Source organism: Odontesthes bonariensis, chromosome 5, assembly GCF_027942865.1.
Source record: "Odontesthes bonariensis isolate fOdoBon6 chromosome 5, fOdoBon6.hap1, whole genome shotgun sequence".
Classification (NCBI taxonomy): Eukaryota; Metazoa; Chordata; class Actinopteri; order Atheriniformes; family Atherinopsidae; genus Odontesthes; species Odontesthes bonariensis.
The window spans coordinates 29504136-29527471 of NC_134510.1; the positions used below are offsets into that span (position 1 = coordinate 29504136).

Below are 23336 nucleotides of genomic sequence, written 5' to 3' on the forward strand. Positions count from 1 at the left end.
CTGTGCTGCAGACACATGCTGTCCATACACACTCAGTTACATATAATGCAAAGAGCAGCCACGTTGTCACACATGCTCCATCACTCTCTTACTCGTGTACTCATGTTGACACACACAGAATCGTCCAGCTCACAAACACACAACACAGCCATTTGCAGTTTCCTCTCTGCTTCTGTTGAGAGTAACTGTTGAGGGACAGAGGGAGCTGTCTGTCAGCATTACATCCAAGGTTGTTGAGCTTAGAAAGCTTCAGGAATAGCCATGGTGACACACTACGCCTTTGTGATCTTATTATTATTATTATCTCGCTAGGCACCCTGAAATTGCTCCTCCTATAAACAAGTTCAAGCTTTGAAAGATGATGAAATTGAAAGCTTTGTTGGAAGGACACAAGCTTTAGATCCTCTTAAATAGCCTCACCTCTGCAGCCATTACACAACAGTCAAGTGTTGCTTCACTTTTTATAGGCGCCATAAGTAAACCATTTGACCAATATTTCCTAAGTTAATGTCGTGAAATCTTTGCTGTTTGTGAAGTCATATTTGGCAAAGAGCAGCCAAAATGTACAATGGCCATCTGCCCTGTGCAGCTTTACCATGCTATCAATAAATCACTGTGAAACTATGTGGAGGAATCTGGCTTTGCAGGGATACATATCATCATGATTCTGGTCCTCCTCCAGTTCCTAATCTTGTGCATTTTTCCATTGGTCCTATTGAAACCCAAAATGTTGCACAGTTTGGACATTCTCCCAGTGTCCCTACAAGCAGTTTGTGTGATTAGCCTTTGGGAAATCACTTTTATGATTATTGTGTGCAAAGATGGTTAGATTTGCATGGAAATGCTATAATAAAAAGGCACTCTGGCACTGGACCTCTAGATGTCAATTTCCATCCAAGAGTTTTTTTGGGGTTTTTCTCATCCTCCTGCAGCTCCTACAGCATGCTGAGAACCAACCAGCCCCCCCCCTTTTTTTTTTTTTTAAGTAGTGCATTGATTTACTGTCTTTTTCACACCAGATGAAGACCACATGTTGATGACTTTTGGTTCTGGTGCTCCCCTTTATGTCTTATTTTTTAGGTAAAGGGGAAAAACAAGACAGATCTCTTTTGTGCACAAGGGGAAATTTCATTATCCATTTTTTTAATGGAGTACAGATAAAAAATAAACATTATTTTGACTGCCTCCTAAATGACACTGAACTATTATGTCAAATGGATTGTTTCACAGAAAGTGTTTAGAAAAGGGCTGGAACTTTCAAAATATTTGGTAGATAATTAGATTAAGTATTTGTCCATTACTGTCTACTACCAGCCAAACCAGTTGGTGAGTTAAATTCTTGCTCATGCTCGCCAGAAGAAGAGCAAAAGCATCTTTTCAGTTTCGAAAAGCCTTCACTATCCTTTTTCCCAGATGTAAATACTCTTTCGGTTTGATATAACTGATGCTACAAGCAGCATAAATGCTAACTTCTTCAGATGTTCTTGACTGTTGTTACACACAAAATCTGATGTTAGCTGTGAGCAAAGCAAATTGACCTGAACCTCCTGTGTTTTTGCCACAAGGGCATATGAAGACTGTCTAGATGGATTCCCTATGATCGTGATCTTGGCAATTGTTTAAATTTCCAGTTTCCCCCCTTGGTAAAAGTAAAGGAGTGGGGTGCCAAATAAAGTGTCTGTGTTTAGGTACTTGTCAAAGCTCCTAGAACTTGAATTTCTAACATGTGTGACACATGGTTGTGGTTGCTGTAGATTGAAGTAAGTTCTAAGCTCTGTATTTCCACACAGTAGCGCCTCACTCAGCACAAACTAAGAAAATGCTGCATACTTGGATTTTTTTTGTTTTGTTTTTGCACTGTAAGTTAATAGTGTCTAGGAGAATCACATACACATGAGGAAACATCGTGCTCCTCTTAATGAGCCACTGTAAAGTGCTTTGTCAACACAAAAACTGTTGACAAACACCTTGCACTCCACATTGCTCCCCTCTGGGCTCTTTAAAAAAAAAAAAAAAGCAGACATCATCATCACAAATTCAGACGCGCTTCTCTTGGAGAATGAAGCCTTGTTCTGTAACTTGACTGTAACGTAGTTCCAAAACCACCACATGCAAACGTTTGTGTGTATAGCGGGTAGAAACAGCAGTTCTCTGGCTCACTGCAGTCTATCTTGGCTGCACGGATTGTTTTTTTGTGATTTGAGTTATGCAATTCTGTGAACTAATTCAAGTCCAAGTCCATTTTTCAGTAACCAGGACCAGCTTACTCTCCTCCATGCCAACCCGACTACTCTATTGAAGGCAACCATATTTCCTTGTTTGGCAATATCAGAGAAAAGACAAAAAACTTCTTTATGACTCATTATGTCCCATTATGTCCAATCTGGCTGAAGCTGCTTGAAGTGATTATGCAATACGCAACCTCACTCTGCTTTAAAACACAAAACCAGGTTTGAGGACTTAAATGTGATGGAGCAGGAGTGTCGGACTTCTACAGACTTGGGGTCAGCTGCCATACTGCTGAGCAAACCTCCTCAAAGAGAGAACCTGCACATGACCGATGGGCTGACAGGAGCAGAGAGCAAATAGATGACCAGGTCAGAAGCCTGCTGAGGCATTGCTAGTTAAGTTTCCATGAAAATAAAGTCCTTTTCCAAATGACTTTCTTTAGCAAAATGAGGGGGAAGGGCTTTTTTTTTTTTTTCCATCAGGACAGAAACTGCTCTATTGACCTTGTGGATGTATTGCAAACAGCTGCTGTTTATTTTTAATTTGTGCTACTCTGCAAAGAAGGAGAAAAAAAATACTGATTTCACTGAGAAATCCAGGGCTTTTTTTCTTTGGGCCAGCTGACATGGTTTTCTCTGAGTCCCCCTGACTCTCCCCCAACACTTTGTATTTTCTAGTAAAATGTTTCAACAATAGTTGGGTGAATATAAATCATTGCAGGCTGTAAGAACTGTAGTAACTTGGGTGATCATATAACTTTTCATTCCAAAAAGTCATCATAAACAATTTTTTTTCCAACACTGTAACACATTAATAGTATAAAAAAAAAAATGAATTACCTTTCCTTCAGCCTCAGCTTTATGTCATTGCTGACTTGCAAATGATATCAAGCTGACATACAGGAAAGCATTGAATTACATGCAATCTGATTACCTGATAAAATATATACACAGAACACCTAAGCCCATCTGAGTGCTGTTGAGCATTTAACTTCAGAGATAAATCAAACTACTAAACCAATATGTTTACATGCATTTTAAAAGTCCAGACATGGTTGGAGAAACAGTTTTTTTTAGCGCTATGCAATTTCAATTCAATTTAATTCAGTTTATTTATATAGAGCCAAATTACAACAAACGTCATCTCAGGGCACTTAAATAATATAGTCCAATTCAAACCAATTGGAGTTCAATTCAAGCAGGCTTACTGTCGCAGTACAAGAGTGGAAGCAATTTGTGGACTCACAAATGTTTGATGGTTCTGCTTTGATGGTTAGTGATATACCCCTTTTTTCAGCTTGTTAGTAGCTACTGTTTTTTTTCTGGTTGACCTAATATGTTACTGACCAAAACTATTGATAATTTAGCTACTGCCAAATTAGTAACATGTTGGATGATAAACCAGATTTGGTCAGGTTGAATACATATATGCAGGAATAATTCAACTTCCAACCACATTATTTGGGTTTGTTAGTGTGAATTTGACTTTGAGTTTGACACTACTAAAATAAGAGTAGAAAGTGGCCTGTTGTGTCAGATAGCATTTGTTTTTTGGTTGATAGGCACTAATAACATCAAACCGCTTTGACCTCCAAATACTGACTTTTTTTACCTGAGGAAAACTGGTAAACATAAATTTTGCGACAGTTATGTGAAACGTAAAAAAGACGGACAAATAAAAGCCCAGTACAAGAATCAATAGGCTTCATTTTGTGAAAATGTCATGATAAATCATGGGACTGTGTTACAGAATGAACATGTTGGCATGGGAGCTTGCATCAGTGGTCTGTAAAATATCACCGGGGTATTGAAGCATACATGGTGGAGCATGACATTCTGTATATCACACTGCAGGACAGCAGCATTTTTAACACTGATGATGGTGTTCAGTTTGAAATTGTTGCTAATTCAGGTTTCACTAATATGTTATATATATATATATATATATATATATATATCTCAGATGTGTTTTTTTTCGTTTTTTTTCCTGTTCATTCTTTAAGTCATCCGTGCATTTGTCTCAAACTTCGCCTTGCACTATTAAGTGGAAGTTACTATTAAAGTTTATATCTCAGATACATAATCAAGCCCTGAAATAAGACCTTGACTGTTAATACAACGTAGGTCAGTGTCAGATACCTCCAGAAACACTGAGTCCAGAAATAACTTTACTGTAAGAAAGAAAAAAAAAAAAAAAAAAAAAAAAGCATCAAACTCAAGACCCAGACAGTCAATACTGTCTTCGAGGTTGCCTTCCTCTTTTTCAGTTTTTTCAATCTGAAAACAGAGATGAGTATAATGATGCACAGAGGGGGAATTTCCCCTCAGTGTGAGAGCCAGCTGGGTCTGATGTCCCAACAGGGACAACTAAGTTGTTAAAAAGAGTTTATTAAAGCAGTATTTTAATTTGTTTTTATCAGAGATCAGTGAAATTAAAAAGACTACATTAAACATTCCTGTAAAATGCAATGCATGCTGGGAAAGCTTGGGTGCTCGCACTCATGTGGACTTTACACAGACGGTTATCACCTACTTAAACATCATACTGTTTTTTCACCAGGAGCTTTCTGTAATAATGTTTGTCAAAAATGCTCGGGAACGGCTTATGGAGTTACATAACGAGTCCATGTTGACCGGCTTCCAAACTCCCCAGCTCCCTATCCGGTCAAGTATCTGCCAGATGCGCCGGAGCGAGCCTGATGCATGGAGGCTCCATCCTGTAATTTGCAAGACCCGAGATAATCCAACATCCGAGTGTCAGTTACCTCAGCACAGCCTAGAGTTCCTGTGTCCACCCTGTTTTGATGGCGTGAAGTAGAGTTAAAGTAATATTAAGCAGAGTTTTAATGTTAAAACTCATTGTGTTTAGGTGCAGTGACAATCTTTTTCACAGTAGTCTCACAGCAACACAGCTGGTAATGGTTTCCTGTATTCAGTAGAAATTTCATTTTGAAGAAGAATGGAAAATATCAAAAGTTCATCATACCTTTAAAGTTATTGAACTTTTATCCCTGTAGATAACAGCGGTGTCAGAATTGCTTGCTTACGCTTTTTAGCAAAAGAACAATGACACTACTTAGTTTTCAGTACTGGGTGTACTTTGGTTTCTCTTTGTCACATGCTTATTTTTTCATAATTTTGTGCATTTTGAAGTTTTATAGCCAATGCATTCCAACAACCAGTATTGGCCAGTTTTGGAAGGAAACACCTGGAATCTTGTAATATTTTTGAGTATTTTACTCAAACATTTTCATTGCAGCAGTTGCTAAAGTGACACACTGTCATGCCTTTTTCATCACATTCTTTCTTTCACACCCAAGCCCAGTATTTAATTACAACAAACTAGGGCAAACAGTTGCCTGAGGGCATAGCAAGGCAAAGAATTCAGTTATACAAGGTCATGTAATAGTTCTTCTTAGTCACATTCAAAACAGAAATGCAGGTGTGTTCTGACAGTTTATGTAAATGTCTTTAAAATTTCAGTCTCTTTTTCACTTATACTTCCATCACTTATTGTAAATGAAGTTTCCTTTTTTTGTGTGGTGTGAAACAGAAATGTGGTAGTTTTTTTTTTCTTTCTTTCTTTCCAATACCCAAATGCTTTCTCACTGACTGTGCTGACATGTCAGGGCCGCTGTTGCTGGGCGAACAGTAGTTTCACCTCAGCCACCCCCCTTTCTGCTCACTCTCTGTACTCTCTGTAGGATCCCAAAAGCTATTCTCATGTATGACGCAAACGCACTCCTTCACTACTTCTTTCGCATGCAGACGATGTGAAACACAGAAAGTTCAGCATGTGCTTGTACACATTAATTGATATTTCATACTGAAAAACAACTGTGGGAAATGCAAATGTGTTTTATATAAATGTTTTTTTGCTTTTACTCCCACCGGGACATCCAGGCACGCACACACCTCACTAGCCCCTTGATAAATTAATGCACACTTAAAATGGCAATCCCTTCACAATAAACTTTTCTTACTAGATAAATAAATATGTTGAGTCTTCGTAACATGACTTAAACTAACTGAAGCGTGCAACTTGCACTGCTGAGTCATGATTTTAAGTCACTTTATATCCTTTTTTATGTGGCATCATAAATTTTGTTGAGCAGAAAATGCATACTCTACAATTTAATTCCAAATTTAGTTTTAAAATCGGAGAAAATCTCCCAACAGTAAATCAGTCGTACAGAAATTCCCAATGGCAATAAAACTAGTCAGTGTGGCTCTATCAGATTACTCCTGTGGCTGTGATGTGTGCCTGTGTTGCAGCAACCAAGACACAACATATAATAGAAATGAGGACATACCTCACAGAGCCGCTGCACGTGCACCAACAGTGAAAGAAAGCTTTTTCTTTTTTTTCTTTTCTTTTTTTTAGGGGTCGTACCAGGCTAAGCCAGTAACACATTGATACAGACTGAAATGGGGGAGGCCCAACTTTTTACATTACTTCATTATGGCTGTTTTACTTTTCACAAGCCCCCCCTTTAGTTTTCCTTTTGAGTGTAACTGGAAGGAAAGCAAGCACTCTAAAAGCCAGCACCGTAGTTGGCAGTGATTAGTCATCAGGGACTAAATCTCACTTATCCCTTGAACTGAAATAGCCAAGTGCTGTGTGCCGATTGGCTGATTTGCAGCGATGCATAAAACTTGCCGCTTCAAGATAAAGAGACAACAGATACCTGAAATTAAGCTAGCTTCACTGTCTAAATGTGAATCCTCTGGGGTGTCATTTATTTGGCCCCTTTTCATCCACCAGCCACAGTTGTGGCCTCGCTGCATGGAGGTCACAGTCAGCTTGTCTACTCCTGTGATGAGTGGATAAATTGCCCTGACATTTTGTGGAAACATTCATGGTTCCCAGAGGATGATTCCCGCTTGCAATGATCGTTGGTTTGATCTTAGTATGAGTGCCATACTGAGGTCGGCATTTTTCAGTTTAGTAAGGTATCTTGATGGATTGTCATTTATCGCTGAACTCCCACAACTTTATCTGGGTGTGTTAGCCTGGTTTTCACATGCTCGATACTATTTCAGTCAAACTACTAAAAGTCCAACTTGGTCTGACAAACACAATGATTTAGTTTTTTTTCTCATGTCATGCAGACGTGCTGAGTACTGTGGTGGCACTGAAGAACGTCCGAGCTGTTGCATAGACTACATATAAGAACTGGACATGGCCTCCATGACTTGTCTTGTTTTTGTTTGTTCAATATTTCCATTTTATTTACCTAAGGGGATATTTCAATTTTTTTTTCAGAACTTGAGGTGAGCAGTGAGCAATGTCTGTTGGTACCAAGACTGTTATTGGGACCTTAAGTTTGTTCTCGTACGTTCCAGTTGACCGCGAAGCTCTCATAAAGTAAATTATTACTTGTCTAATAAGTCTGTTCCAGTCTCATCAGATCAAACTTTTATTCGTGTGTAGCTTCCCAAAAGAAGGACTGCATGCCATCAGCTCAGAATTATGTGAACGTAGAAAGCACAGCAGAAGTCGGACTCCTTCACTACTTGGGGTCTGGTGCCTGGTCAGTCTTGAATCTTGCCATCTTTTGTCAGTAGCTGAGAGGTTGCTTTGCTCTGACACCTCTGCCAGGGATTGAGATACAGGCATGCTGTTAGTGACGGCCATTCGGTGGCTTTTCATTCATGTGCTGCCATCTGAGAGCAGCTGTGAAAAGAGCCTGTTGCTGAGCAGATAAAGACAGGAGTGAGAATAAACACTAAACAGAGGTTTGGCACTTTGACTTTGACGGCTGTGATGGGCGCATAACTGTAGCAGTGGTGGTCTTATCTGGAGTGGGACACCCTGGTTTGACCCTATGTTGACCTCCCTTTATTTTGTTTCAAATGGAAGTTGAGCAGTCACACTTGCAATTCTGAAACATTTGCAAGATTCCCTACAGTCTTCACATACAGAGATTTATGGCTGAAATAACTGTGTGTGTTCCAGAAGAGCCGGCTGCATTCTGTGAACACAGCAACTTTAACACAAATGTTTGTCTGCGTGGGTATAAAATACTCACTTAACTAGATATGTTTACATGATTGTGTCTCTCTGTTTCTGTTATTGATATGGACCTTTACAGGAACTTATTCACCCAGTAGGAGTAAGAATAGAGTCAGTATTGTGACACCTTCACCTCGGCTCACTAGCATGCTGAGCAGATAATACAAGCATCAATCAAAGTGGCATGAACACAGTAGAGTGTTGTTCTGCATATCAGGTGGCTGATAGTTTTTTTTTTTTTATCAGTTTGGCTATTTCAGGACAATCTAAGCGACCAACTTTTAACGTAATTTACCATTTTTGGCTTTTGGATCACCTTTCCCATCTACAATTTTTTTTTCGCCTATCAATCTATGAAAATTTATTTTAAAACCTTGCACTCCCCCCTCTGTAACTGTGCACTGCCTTACAACACCTCACTAAAAATAGTGCGCACTAATCCTCTAGTCCCCTCTGAGAAGTAATACACATTACCAAGTATTGACTAGAAGTTCAGCAGCAGCAAGAGTAGATTTAGTTGTTTTGTTTTGTTTTTTTCATTCAACAGCTATGCTAGTTTTTCTTTGGAGATATTTCAGTTGGTCTACTTTGTGTTGTAAAGGACTGTAAAACATTAATCCAGAGAAATCTCATATTGTCTCTTACCTCCATGATGCAGTGCGACACCCTCTTGTGGGGTGGATGGATACAGCTCTTAGGGGGACAACTAAAGTAGCACCATACGGAATTCAAGAAATCCTGTTGTCAAAAGTGCAACCTTTGTATGGGCAGGACTTTGTCCTCAAGAAAACTGTTATCCAATTGCTCCAATTCTTCTGGGACAACAGGGGCCCCATTATTTTGCATGTTAAAGATGTGGAAAAAGCTTTCAAAGCAGTGTTTTAGTTTGTTAAAGGAAAATAAGTTTGTTGATTTAAACGATTTTGATTTAACTGATAAATGGAAGATTTAGAAGGAAAATGGAATTGCTTAGGCTTCATCAAATTACCAGCTTTAAACCTTGGTCTCACTAATGCTTTATGACGAAGCTTAGGCTTTTTAGAACTAGTCTGCATGCATTTTCCATAGCTTTCCAGTGCATGGTTACCGAATCTTACACACCCCTCTAGGAGCTAAGAGGTTGCCCTCGCATAACAAACTGTGAACAAGCTATAGTCTCTTGTTCTACTAGGCTCCACTACAGTGACATTTCACAGCAACTTTAAGACATTTAAATCATGCAAGTTCTGCATGATTATCAGCACAGCATGTCTTCGCGTTTGGTTGAAGGGAAACATAAACCGTGTCTTCAGCTGCCTAGTGGGCTGGAAACAATGTGCCAGGCCTGCCAATAACCATAAAAGTAAAGTGAAAGGGGGGCAGAAGATAGTGCCATGTGGGCCCCTGTAGGGATTTTGTAAAAGGAGACCCAAACTAAATTGGACAGCTGAACTCAACACACATGCCTTGTACATCAACTGTAAAGCCTTTTGGTTTCCTGCAGCTAGTGTTTGCCCTTCCACACAACTTAAAACAAGAATAGGCAAACCAAAGGATAAAATGTTCCCAAACTGTCAAAATAATAATAAATGATCATTTTTGTATTGAGAATAAGAACATCTGTATCATTCTTGGTCAAGTCAAATCCATATTTTCTTTCAGAACAAAAAGATAAGAACATAGACTGGACTGCTCGTCTTTAATAAGACTTAGGAGCCTCCCATTCACCTTACAATGCACATCAAAATATATTTATAGCATTTACACGCAATAGCGTTTCAATTACCTACGAGTCCATGGAATCTCAGTGCAAATGAGAAGAAACAGACTCATGCTTGCACAAGGGGAAAAATGGTTACAACTGGTAAATAGATGCAATCCTTGTCTCTGGAATTAACTGTGAAGATTTCTTGCCTTGTAGTCATAAAGGTGACAAACTCATTTTTACATCCAGTTCACTTATAATCAATCTTAGATATGGACAGAAAGTATGTTTACAGACAGTACAAAGCCATTCCTTGTGAACTTACAATTCAAAATCCTCTGATATTGCAATTTAACTGTACAAAAACTGTTACAGGCAGCTTTATACAAACCAGGGTGTACAATACCTGGGTTTTAATTAGAAGATCTACTCATGGCAGAGTAGCATATAATGACACCCTTTCATGGAACTTTAATTCACTGACTGGTTCCTTCTTTGCCTGACACACAAAGTCCATATACAGTATTCACAAAGATGTCTCCAGTCTTTATCTTTTTTTACTTTCAGTTAAATAACTAAATAGCAAAGAAAAACAGTTCACTTGTCAGCGTAGCATAGTAATTCATCAGCTGTGCTGCAATGTACAAAGGATGAAACTTGAGTGATTCGGTGCGTCACAGATCTTTACAAATGATAACACTGATGCACCTGTGCTGTACGCAGCAAGACATTTCATCCCGTTTTCTCTGTCGCTTGTGTCCTGATGCTTTGTCATCCTCTTCTGTGGCCCACGTCATCTTACTTTCAGGAGCGTAGAAGAAAGTAGTTGTTGGCACAGGTCACAGGGCTCGCCATGTGAGTGTTGGCAGGGATAGTAAAGGTCTAAGGCGATGAGTACTTCTATATGGAATATGTCACAGGACTTCTGTGGAAGACCCAAAGAGTGAACGATTAAAGGTCAGAAAAGCAGCAATCATACAAGATTTATAGACACTAGACACTAACGGACAAATCCAGTTTGTCGCCAAATAGGGTCAGTGTCGTTGAACTGAGTAACGACACAGTCTGTAAACCTCTGACCTGTTGACAATACTAAAAGCAAAAGGATGTTAAACATGCCGCAGGGGGGCAAGATCCCATAAATCTTTACTGTCTTGTTTACAAGGATCAAATAAAAAGGCAGCTAGACTCAAAGTTAAATGTTATAGTGACATGCAGCCCATATGTAAAACCCAAAGTTATATTATTTAAGAGTGACTCTACATGTGAGATGAAAAAGGACTGTATTCTGACAAACAAACATTCAAATAAACCCAGAATTTATGCCTGAAACTAAACAGACCTCCTATGGAGGTACATTGCAACATTAGATCAGACCTAGTATACTGATATGCCCAATCATAACCCTCAGTTTAACTACAGCCAGGTCAGAGTCATCTCAAATATCCAATTTTATGAATGTGAAGTCGCAAAGCCGGAATGTTAATGTTTTATGACGGGGTTAACCGAACAAGATACATGGTAGTGAAATTAAGACTGAAATATTCATTAAAGCATGAAAAAAAATGGAGGACTTGTAAATGTAATCATGTCCTATTTTCTTTACATAGTATTTATGATTACTTATTCAGCTACAGAGTAACAGGTCAACGTGAAAATCTAAGAGGAAGAGGGTGGAGATGCTGACGTTGCTACTGGGAAGGAGATGAGTGAGGCGTTACATAGGACTTAATTGCTTCGGAGTCCTGTTTCTAACCCCTGGCAATGAAGCACTAGATGGATAGGGTCGCCTCTGGAATTCCTCACTGGGCCTAAGACCAAGTCAGTGGAGCTAGTGAATAAGAGCTGTCAACAGTATAAGGATACCCAGCTTCTCTTCAACCTTCCATACTAATTTCTTCCATATCCCATCTCCCCCTTTTGACTGTAAGTGAACTCTCCATGATATACCTTCCTCTGCTCAGGGAATCCTCCCATTCACCAAGTTGGTGACCTGCATTGTTAATTAAGTACAACTTACTTAAAAAAAAACAGTTGCTTTGTTTCCTTATCTGCCCCCTATAAAACCAGGTAGATGAGCCATGGCTTTGTCTGAAATACTGTTTATTACTCAGCCAAGTTCACTTTATCCAGTGAAGGCAGCACCACAGGTCACATGAATTAATTTTTGTAAATTCCCCACAAAGTTAAATCTTCTGTTTGTTCTGTAGGAAAAACATGTGAGTCACCATGAAGTTTAAATTTTATTCTAAAATCCTGCAGGTACAGCAACTTGTTAGCTTAGCATACTGACTATAAACAGTCAAATGAGCCCAATCTAAAACATGCAATTAAAGGATAAGACCGGTTTTTTGACATTGGGCCCTTGATTTCACATTATAACATGATGTTCTACTCACCCCTGCTTGTTGTTGAACATTTGGAGCTGTTCCGAAGATATTCGAGAGGCGTCAGGCTGCTCTCTTGAGATATTCGGCCATGAAACGGTTTCCTATGGGCAAGCTTATACAGGCACAAACTACGCTGTTTATAATTTATTAATTACTGTACATTAGCACTGATAACGTGGAGGTGCGTCGCTTACTTAAAAAAATCCGGGTTATTGTAATTTTGATTTTTTTGTCGTAAAGTGGGTGTTACTGACGTCATCGTCGTGCTACTGCCACCGACAGCCCACAGACCTGCTGCCTATTTATTCATTCGGCTAAAATTCAAAATTAGTAACCCGGATTTTTTTAAGTAAGCGACGCACCTCCACGTTATCAGTGCTAGTGTAGAGTAATTAATAAATTATAAACAGCATAGTTTGTGCCTGTATAAACTTGCCCATAGGAAACCGTTTCATGGCCGAATATCTCAAGAGAGCAGCCAGACGCCTCGCGAATATCTTCGGAACAGCTCCAAATGACCAACAACAAGCAGGGGTGAGTAGAACATCATGTTATAATGTGAAATCAAGGGCCCAATGTCAAAAAACCGGTCTTATCCTTTAATCAGAATGTCTTAGTTGTACCAATAAACAAACATCAGCATAAAACAAGTTGAGATTTTACAGGGAAGTGTTTGTTGTACTACAGTCGCACAGAGTAAAACATTTCAAAACTGTCCCAGCACATACTTCATCAAAAACCCACCAGTTATTTGAATATTTCTGTTCTTAAAAGATATCAAGTTAAGTAGATTGGTGCAGTCTAACCATTTCCCCAATATAGAATCTTTTTGCTCAGCTAATGACCTCACATTTGATTGGGGCTCTCAAGACTTGCCGTTTTAACACTTCAAAATTATGGGACTGTGGACAAATCTAATGGCTTTGGAGACGAGCCTCACAGGAGTGAGGTCTCTCCCAAGCAGCAGCAACACATCTCTGCCTCTACTTGAAAGTCAAAGACAGCATTTCCTGTGGCAGCTTGCACAAGCACAGTGTTGTCCTTGAGGTGGATTAGCAGTCTCTGGACCGTGTGAGAAAATGCATGATCATCATCATCATCATCATCATCCATCCATTTTCTATACCTGGTTAATCTCACTCAGGGTCGCAGGGGGGGCTGGAGCCTATCCCAGCTGTCATTGGGCGAGAGGTAGGGTACACCGAGACAGGTCCGTTTGATCATCATACATGTTAAATAGTTTAAATCCCTGCACTGATGTTTTAAACTATTTGGATGGTTTTTTTTTTTTCAGGCAATGATGTTCTTATAAAATCAGGATTTTATTAGCACAGTCTCAAAACGCTTTAATAATTGTTACCGCGGATTGATGCGTAGCACTAACAGTAGCGTCCTTTTTCAGTCGCAATTTCTGACTTGTTTTGCCATTTCACAAATATATGAATGAGGGCATCTTTACCTGGAATTCTGTTGTAGTTCTATTCAGTTAATGTTATCCCAGGTAAGGATAGCGGCAAGATCATTACAAAGCAAAGACCTTTTCTTCTCAGGCATACCAACTGAGGAATGCACTACTTCAACATCTCTGCAAAGCCACATTGGAATGAGTATGATTGCAACGTTTATCCTTCCTCTCTTCTCTATATACTCACTTTTAATTTCAGCTTACTTAAAGATCATAATTGTACTGTGGGATCTATTGTGTGTTGGAAAGTGGTTTGAAACTCTGTACCTGCAACATGCTGAGGCTTCATGGTTCCTGCTTTTTTCATGAACGACTCCTCACTTTCAAAAGACAGGATCGGCTCAGTGGTCTCAGACTTATCCCGGGCTCCATTTGTGGTGTTGCCATGATTTGTGAGGTGGATGATGTCTTCAATGTGGGCAGCATCTCCTTTAGTGGACAGGCCATTTTCATGTCTCGTGGGCTGGACCCCATTAACCACTGAGAGGCTGGTCAGGGGAGGCATAAAGCACAATGTGGTTGTAGCTATGATGAATGACTCACACATCAAATGAGTCATTCAAACACTGTTCAATTAAAGGAGTTTTTCAAATCTACCCCATAAAGTGTGATCAAACATTAAGAGTAAACATTTCAAGAAACCATACAATTCTCAGAGTTACAGCTGTTTACTGTGGGCCTGATCCATGGGGCTCCTTGTGTTTTCCATTTAGGTTCACAAATACACAATGGTGAACGGTAGCTGACTGCCAGATTTGTTTTCCAGGCACATGGTTTTTGTAATGTTCAGGGTAGGCTTGCATTGGTGTGAGCACAAAAGAGAGGGGAGGCTTAAATTTACCTTTCCATGGCATTGGTCTGTCCATTTTCGGTCTTGTTATTGGGCAGGTTTACCTCTGGCTTTGGCTGATAGTCAGCAGATGCTAAAACAAACAAAGTAAACCGTCAATGCCAGTGTTGGCTATTTGCATTTATGTGACCACAAATATTTAATGCCCTCTTTACCATTCATGATCAACCACAGAGAACAATACGGGCACAATTTAATAAGGGGATTCCTCTAGCATGAATTCACTTCTAAAATCCACCTGGTGTGGGAAAAAAAATTAAAAAAGTTTCAGCTACTGTCCCTTTAAGACTTCACTCTCCCAGGTTTTGTATATGCTCCAAAACCTCTAAGTAATCCTCTTAAGATCTGTTGAACCCTACGAATATGCACAGTTATACATGTGAAACATTACGTTTTAAAAGCTGACGATACAACTCAAACTGTTCAGCAGGAACATTAAATAACGAAGACTGAGCACGAGAGGACCCCAAATAATAATTTTCTTAAAGTTTCTATCCTGCATAGTCCAGACCCTCCACTCACTCGGTTCCACTAAAGGCATGGCTGCGGTGGAGGCAGATCTCCACACCCCACACTAAAATAGATGAATTCCTGCCAAAACTCTTACCACAGCACCGCCCGGCTAATGTCTTCCTGCAAAAGGGGAACTTTGAAATAAACAGCATTTATTTGAAGCCACAGCAATTCCCTTCGTCTTACTCATCTATTGTATATTGCATTTAAGCTGTTACCAATTCTTCTAACATACCTGTTATTAGAGATTGAATTTTGTATATATCTTTTATTACATGTTTCAGAAGTAATGCTAAAAAACTGCTGCAGGCTGTTGCCGTTAGCCCACTCATCCTCTCCAGTCTCTGTCCCAGGGACTGAACAACAAGTAATCACACACATGGGTCCTATTGTGCAGACAAGAACGACTCCAACAGCAGCTGTGCAGGATATGAGGCAGAGAAATAATCTAATACATTTGTTTGTTTTTTTTATACAAAATGCTTCACTGTGGATCTGACTCACATAGGAACCGAGAATGAAGGTACGACAAATTTTAGTGCCACACATGGAATGGGTGAAAGAAGCAGTAACACATCAGTGGAAACCAGCATGGTGAAAAGAATTAGGCAATCTCCCATAAGATGAGTCAGACTAAATTTATTCTGTTGTTCCTGTTAATTTGTTCATGGAAGTACTAAAAGTCTTTAAGTAGATTCTGAAAACAATCTGGTCACAATGCATCCCCTTTGTTTGAAATCCCTTTCCAGATGTCCCATTAATGGGATATCAAAGACAATTGTCTTTGACGATTGCTGGAGATTAAAGGCTTGTAGCTGATAATGATCCCTTCAGGATGTTCTGTAAAATGGACACTAGCCCAGTCTAATGTGCTTACCTTTGCTGCTCTCTGCCTGTTTGTCATTGACATGTGTGGGTGGGGGGGACTTGGTCTCCTTCTGTGAAAGGTGGAGATCATTTCAGTGACTTCTACTGCAAGGTTAAGTTTAGGCTTCTTTATTCTGATGAAAGGTGAAGAGCACACGTACCTTGTCACCTCCGTCAGTCTTGCGTGTCCTCTTCATGATCTCGTCCAGACGCTGTTAAGGGAAGAAAGTGAATTGTCAAACACATTAAGGAATCAGAGCTGCTGTGCCTCTAAAGTGGGGAAATAAATTTTTCAGCTTTAACAACACCAATTCAATTTCATCCACAAAAATGGTTTTGTTGGATTAGGTTCAGCTTTCTAGAATGGGCCCACACACATTTCAGCATGTTTTGCTTGGATCTGTGGTTTCACATTTCACTGTTCATTAATTCTCTCCACCCAAGAAGAAGAGTTGTTTTTAATGCTGTCCTTTGTATCTTTTAGTTTAAAAAGATTACCCTACTTTATGAAAACGAGTGGGTTATATCGGTGAGGGTCAACTGCCACCTGTGTATTCAGCTGGAACAACACCATATTCGGTTTGAACAGCAGAACAGAGGAAAGAGTGAGACTGCTCTGCCTGGCTCATTTCTCTGCAGTGAAGTTTGATATAAGATGAAACCTTCACTCGAGGCCACAGCTACACCAAAGCTGCAGCTGCCGCTCATAAAAGGGAGGCATTTTTAGGATTAAGATTATTTCATGCGCAGCTCACACACTCACGACTTTGGCATCCAGTTGAGCAGCAAAACGTGCTTCAACTCCAAAGGTGTTTGCTTGTCCAATTTATTGCTGTGTTGCCCCTCAGGACACTTCAAACCACCGGTGTGGTCAGTCATTTTTGTTAGGAGCGAGGTACTGCACTGTGTGACTAAGCACCAGGTCTCTGGGGTAGAGGACATGATGTTCTCTACATAAATCCTGTGCAGAGCCAGTCTTTGCAGGCTGAGCCAGGCCTGGCACAACTAGATCAGAGCCTTTGACACATGGTATGAAGTCGAGGAGAGGGAAAGCTTTGTGAGCATACAGTGCTGCAGGATGTATTCCCACCACAGTGTTAGACTAAGTTTTATAAGCAGAATTACCCACAGAACTGATCAAAGGTTTGGATACACTCGGTAAAAAAAATTAAAAATTACCCTCCGACTGTTCCATTGATGTAGAAGCTGGCTTGTGTTTGTACAATTTTGTATCCAGAGGAAACCAATTCAAATTTTCACAATTGATTAATCTACCGATAGTTCCCCCTACTGCACAAATGCACAGCAATAAGATTGGAGCAGCTAACTGGCCATTATTAGCTTTTATAGGTAGCTGCTCACACACTAAACCCAGTTAAATCCTGGTATGCAGACAGCCAATCCAGGATAAACCGAAAACATCACTCATCTTGGTTTTTAAGAGATTCAACTTTCAAACCTGCTTTTGTCTTATCGAAGGGAAGACGCTGTGAGCTGACAAAATAATAGAGTTTTTAAGTCGTGTTTCAAGCTGCACATAAAGCCAAATTGAAATGCCAAAATTTTGAGCTTTTAAGAATTTAGATTCAGTTTCCATTTTCCACATTACTCTGTGGCACCAGGCAGTTTATTAGTTTGTTTTTCTTTTTCAGGGTGTGAATTGTGGCCTTTTATGGACATTACTCTCCTTTCGCCCTCCTCTTCTATTTGGAGAATTAGTGTCTCCTACAGCTCATCTATAATAATCTCATGACAGTAGTGGCTGGAAACAAACATAAATTAGCATTTTATTTAGCAATTAAAAAAGCTAAATTAGTGCCAGATTGGATAGAAACCCAGTACAAATCCAGATGCTCATGACTTTTTTTCCCCCTCATCTTTAGGAAGGAAAATCTAATTTGGAATTTTAAAAAAACTTTTGCATTTGTGGTCCTTTTTCCATAATCCTAAATGTGTATCTCTATTTTGAAATAGGTGACTTTAAAAGCTGGCTGCAACATCAATGATGGGAGCACAGAAGAATCGCCCTGCCTTTTTCCTCTCCAGTCTTTCCTGCTCCTCCTTCTGGAAGTGTTTTTCCCTCTCCAGGCGCTGCTTCTCCGCCTCCTCCCGGGCTCTGGCCTCAGCTTCTTCTTTCTGAAATGCACAAAGGCGAGAATCCAACCATAATTTCAATGCAGCCAGACGGGGAAAAAACTGTAGCCAAAATAAGATGCCTTCTTACGTTACAAGGGTGTGGTTACTCCATGCTGTTACTGTTTACAACCACGAAGGGGATATTTTCCTGTATGTTTGAGCCAAAAAGATCTATTTTCAACATTCACATTCTCGTGGGGACAACCTAATTTGAAACACAATAGCCTTTGCATAATTGTGTGGGATCACGTTGCATCGTGTATAGGTGTCACTTCTCTGAAACACCACATGGGGGTGGTAAAGCTTTAGGGCTCCTGACAGACCAATTAGCCTGTGAAGTGCCACTGTTCATTGAGCTCCACATATCCAGAATAGAGGAACACACCGCTGTCTACCACATTTCCTGTTTCTCTTGGAATCTGTTTCTACGTGTTATGAAGAAATCTTTTTGGTTTTTAGGACAAACCTTTAAGCTGACACCACATATAACATTGTTAAAATTTAAAAAAAAAAAAAAAGTCTATTACATGGCACCTTCAATGCTGACTTCATGTCTGGTTTGTTGAAGTTGACTGTCTGCATACCTGTTTCTGCAGACGCAGGTTCTCTTCCTGCTCAGCGATGGCTCTCTCCTCAGCCTCCTTCTCATCCTGCAGTCGCTGCTCTTCGTCCCTCCTCCGCTGCTCCTCAGCCATGGCCCGGGCCTCTTCCTCCCTGCGTTGTCTCTCCTCTGCCTCCCTCGCTATTCGCTCCTCTCTCAGAACCCTAAGAAGCATCATCACAACTTTAGCATGACATGTTTTTCCCCCTACACAACAACAACAACACGACCAACATATTAACTGGGGTTATAATTAAAAAGGTGCATTATTTTACAGACAGGATCTTTTGAGTTTGGTTTACGCTGACCCAAAGTTAGAACAAAGTCTTCTGAGGCCGTTTTCACATATTGTGGTGCTGCTCTCTGAAAGAAATTGCTTGCTGAGCTGAGATCTCTCACAGCTGTATCTGTACTGAAAGCCAAACTTAAAGCTTTTCTGTTCTCATAGGTTAATCGTAGTGTGGTATGTTTGATGTACACTGGGTGTGTGCTCAATTTGATGCGATTCTGTGCCGACTGTGACCGTTTATTTCATCACAAGTAAGCTCAGGAGAAAAATGGTCTATACAAATAAAATCGTCACTGACACTGAAGTACACTCAATATGACATAACTGGAATTATGAATGGGCAACATCAGTTTCCAAGTTGTAAACAGTAATTTGAGGTGGAATCTTCTTCTCAAAGCTCTGATGCTTTCACATCACTTTAATTTCACATACAAGCGTTCATGTGCTGTGAGTCTACAGAGCTCTCATCATCATCAAACAACTTCAACAGCACATGGCAACACTGGCCACCTCACAACAGTTTGTTCAAATCTACATGCAATGTGCATTTAATGATAATTTACTTTATAACCAGCCATAACTTCCACTTAAACTCTAATATTTAGCTGACAGACAAAAGAACACAATTAAAAAGTAAAAATGCTAACTGTTGTCTTTCACTTGTGTTTAAAATTCTAGAAAGAAAATGAAACTGGTGCGTCTTTGACTAAACAGGTCAGCACAGCACTTGTGTTTTGTTGTGTTTTGTTGCATTTTGACAACCAACTGACCTCTCCTTCTCCTCCTGCTCGCGCCGCTCCTGCTCCTCCCTCTCCCTCTGCTCTCGAGCTTGCCGGCGTTTCTCTGCCAGGATGCGAGCAGCCTCCTCTTGGTTGTTGGTGCCTGCCATGGGTTTGGTTGATGGGGAGGAAGCAGGTGACACAGCTCGGACTGAAGGAGCCGATGGGACTGGCTCAGGTGAGGGGGGGGTGGTTCTGGTTGAGACCGGTGCACCTGACGCATGAGCTGTGGAAGCAGCAGAGGATACTGTGATGACAGGAGCCACGAGGGAACCTAAAACAGAAGAAGCAGCATATGTTAACCAACATTCATTGTAACATTTTATACTTTTAATAGTATTGACTTAGAGTGGGGATTTTCTCAAACTGGGGCATGTTGATCATTAATAACAACTGGAAATTGTAAACAGCCATAACGTCAGTGTATGAACTCATTAATTAGCTAATTAAAGCTAATTAGTGCAGCCTCTTAGCACTTTGTGTGAGAGGACACGGAGCGTGCAGCTGTGTGCTGCTCACACAATTCGCTCCTTTTATTTTCATGGCTAATTATTCCTGATGTTTATCTTTGCCCGCAGCTTCTTGAAAGAAATACAGATTTTCCAGAGGCTCAGTCACTTTTTCCATTGTTTTTCTAGAACCACTACTCTGGCCCAGCACAGGGAGAGACTGTGCCACAGGAGGACGGTTTGAGAATGTAGGAAAATCCAGTAAGACTCAGCAACTGGGGAAATGTAGCTCAAATGTTCTGCATGATAAGATTGTTAAAGTAGAACAGTTTATTACGAGACAATTTAAGAATATTAACAACAGGCATTAACCATTTTATATAGTGCTGTAAAGAGGTTGACAAAAGTTCTATCCAAAACTTGTAACTTAATCAGCAGGGAATATAGGTTAAGAGGTCATCACAAGATTTAATCATGGAATTTAATCAAAAAAGCTCCAAGACGCTGATGAAGCTCTTAAAAAAGGCCTTCATCAGCTATTAAGTGGCCCTCAGACTATTTTGGTAAATCATTATTCAGATCGTTAAAAACCCTCGCCCTCATCTTTTATAACTAGCAGATTATCACCGCTATAAGGGTATTTAATCTTTCTTAAGAAAAGAATAATAATATTTGATGCTGTTACGCTCTAAATAAAGAATGGTACTAATTCAACACAGTCAAGCCTGGAAAAGCCATTATCATCTCTGCTTCTTGCACTCACCCTTTCTGTCCTCGGGAGTGCCAGGCCTACGAGGCTCCTTCACCCTCTCAAGGGATGCGGGAGATGAGGTCCGGTGCTCTATCCTGGCTGGGGTCCTGGCTCGCTTGGGCCGGGCCTTCGGGGTCGACGGGCTCCCTCTTGCTGACGGGGGCTTTGGGGAGGCAGCAGGGCTCGGAGAGGCAGTTCTGCCCTTAGGTGTGGCTGGGGATGCCGGTCGCGGTCTTGATAAAGGACTGGGACTGGAGGAAAGAAAGGGGGGGGGGGGTTTGAAAAATTAAATTGTCAATAAAAGCAGACCACATTAATGTACACTGAAATGTTTGTCTACAAATGATTCTGAATAAACTTGACTTGAGCAAACTGCTGAACAGCAGACAAAGCATCATTCCTTAAAGTGCACCGTCAGTCAGCATCACAGCGGTGCAACACCCATTATGCTTAAGAATTGTTGTTTTTTTTCCCCTTTAGGCTTTCGCCAAGCCGTTTTCTGCCTCAAAGGAACTCAATTATTTTCTCATCCCATCCATCAAGGATGTCATTTACTGTGGGGCATGGGGATAAGAGGCTAAATGACCAAACATTCACTCCATGTGTCGGCTGAAACGGTGAATGAAATATGATGTCAGTGCAACAGAGAAAAACATATCCAGACACTGACGAGACACGAGCCGCAGGTCACGGTTAACCATGACGGACCGACTTTCCCCCTCAGTTATTGTGTTTGTGCTTTTGTGGTTAGTGTTCAAACAGAACACAATAAAATTGCAATGTTGTATAAGCAGACTACTTTCAGATCCAATGTCAGCACTTCAAGTATGGAAGAGATTAGCTATTGACTGGGTGACGTACAGGAAAGTTTGAAACTTTGCTGTGTAATGTAAAAAGCTCGTCTGACATTATTTTTTTTGTAAATAATACAGTTTTCATTTTCATTAACTGCAAATGAAACCCTGTGGTCCCTGAAAATATGGAAAAGAGATAAATACTGGGGGGATAAAAATCACTTATCGCACTGATGTTACATTGGAGAATTTATGAATTCTTTAGAATCATTTTGACATAAATTAATTTAGCATGAGTGAAACTGATTTCATATCTTTATTTTGATTCAATTTTGCTCCTAAAATATCTTAGCTGTCTGAAAAGTCAATAAAAGAAACCAAATTGTCAAAATTAAAGCTGCCGTCGGCAGGTTTTCAAAATTCCGAGTCTAAAGTCGGAAAATTCGAACTGATACAACTTTCAGGTCCCTCCCCCTCTGTGGACGAGGTTGTGCACGTGAGTTCACACCAGTGTGCGCGCACACAAGCTGGGGGCAGACTCACGCTCAGCATGGAAGACGTGGTTGGTGACTGTTCTGCTCAGATAATAGATCAATAATAAACCTAACTTGATTGGTTAAAAACAGCCGGGAGCGCTCGATTTTTGCAAGCACGATTACAGGCTTCAGAGGGAGCTACAGAATTCGGGATTTTTCCTAAACAGCCTATTTAATATTCTCCTTTCAGAATCCCATGACAGTTCAAGCTAATATGACTAAAAAAAAAGTTGCAGACGGCAGCTTTAAGTAAAAAAATATTCAACCCATTTAATTTGTTAGAAGTGAAAACCGATCTTCGGGAATTAAGAGTCAAGTCGAGGCCAAGTTCAAGTCCTGACCTTAATCCAACAGAGAGAGGCGACTTAGCATCGTACCAGTGTGTGCTTTCTAATGACAAAGCCGAATCAGAGAAGTGAGAACAGTGGCGCACACCATGCACGAGTCCATTTTACTGTGACTGCCTGCCAGCTGTGGCAAATACGGTACAAATAGAGCAGGCTGTGTGAAAAGTTCAGTTATCTCTATGACTTATATGTAATGTTGCTAAATAATCGTGGGATTTTTTTTTATCATATCTGTTTATTTGGGTTTTTCATATACTTTTTTGACTTTTATGAAAAATATGATTATGTTTTAGGTTATTTATGAAGCTGTAAGAACATTCTGAAGAGTTGACAAAAAATTAGCAACACTCAAATATGTCAAATGAAAATGTTTTTTTTTTGTTTGTTTTTTTTAAACTATGAACACGATCAAAATTTACTGAAGCTGGGGTAAAACTTGAAGGCAAACGAACCCCCCCCCCCCCCCAAAAAAAATGAAGAGGTTCACCTTGGATCAGGTCTGTGTCTCATACTGGGTAGAGATTGTCGTTTCTTCAGCACCTTCTCCTTAGAGATGGCATTTTTTTCCTTCTCATTCTCCCGTTCCTTGTCTTTCTTTTCTTTCTTGTTTTTGTCCATCTGCATGAAGGGAAAAAAACATT

The 23336-nt window shown here is 40.2% G+C and overlaps 1 protein-coding gene across 5 annotated transcripts in view; it reads right to left on the bottom strand.

Annotated features, from left to right (window-relative positions):
• Window positions 1–9903: 9903 nt before the first annotated feature.
• Window positions 9904–23336, bottom strand: part of map7d1a (MAP7 domain containing 1a) — a 40534-nt gene continuing 27101 nt past the window's right edge. For 4 of the 5 annotated variants that reach the window (XM_075466018.1, XM_075466023.1, XM_075466019.1 and 1 more), the window contains 10 exons: window positions 23183–23313; window positions 21031–21269; window positions 19810–20092; window positions 18734–18914; window positions 18045–18149; window positions 16175–16225; window positions 16024–16084; window positions 14625–14706; window positions 14051–14271; window positions 9904–10853 (listed from right to left, as the gene is read on the bottom strand). In XM_075466018.1, coding sequence (XP_075322133.1) covers window positions 10843–10853; window positions 14051–14271; window positions 14625–14706; window positions 16024–16084; window positions 16175–16225; window positions 18045–18149; window positions 18734–18914; window positions 19810–20092; window positions 21031–21269; window positions 23183–23313 — 1365 coding nt within the window. In that variant the 3' untranslated portion in view covers window positions 9904–10842. The remainder of the gene's footprint in view (window positions 10854–14050; window positions 14272–14624; window positions 14707–16023; window positions 16085–16174; window positions 16226–18044; window positions 18150–18733; window positions 18915–19809; window positions 20093–21030; window positions 21270–23182; window positions 23314–23336) is intronic. The other variant, XM_075466021.1, reaches the window with a different exon arrangement.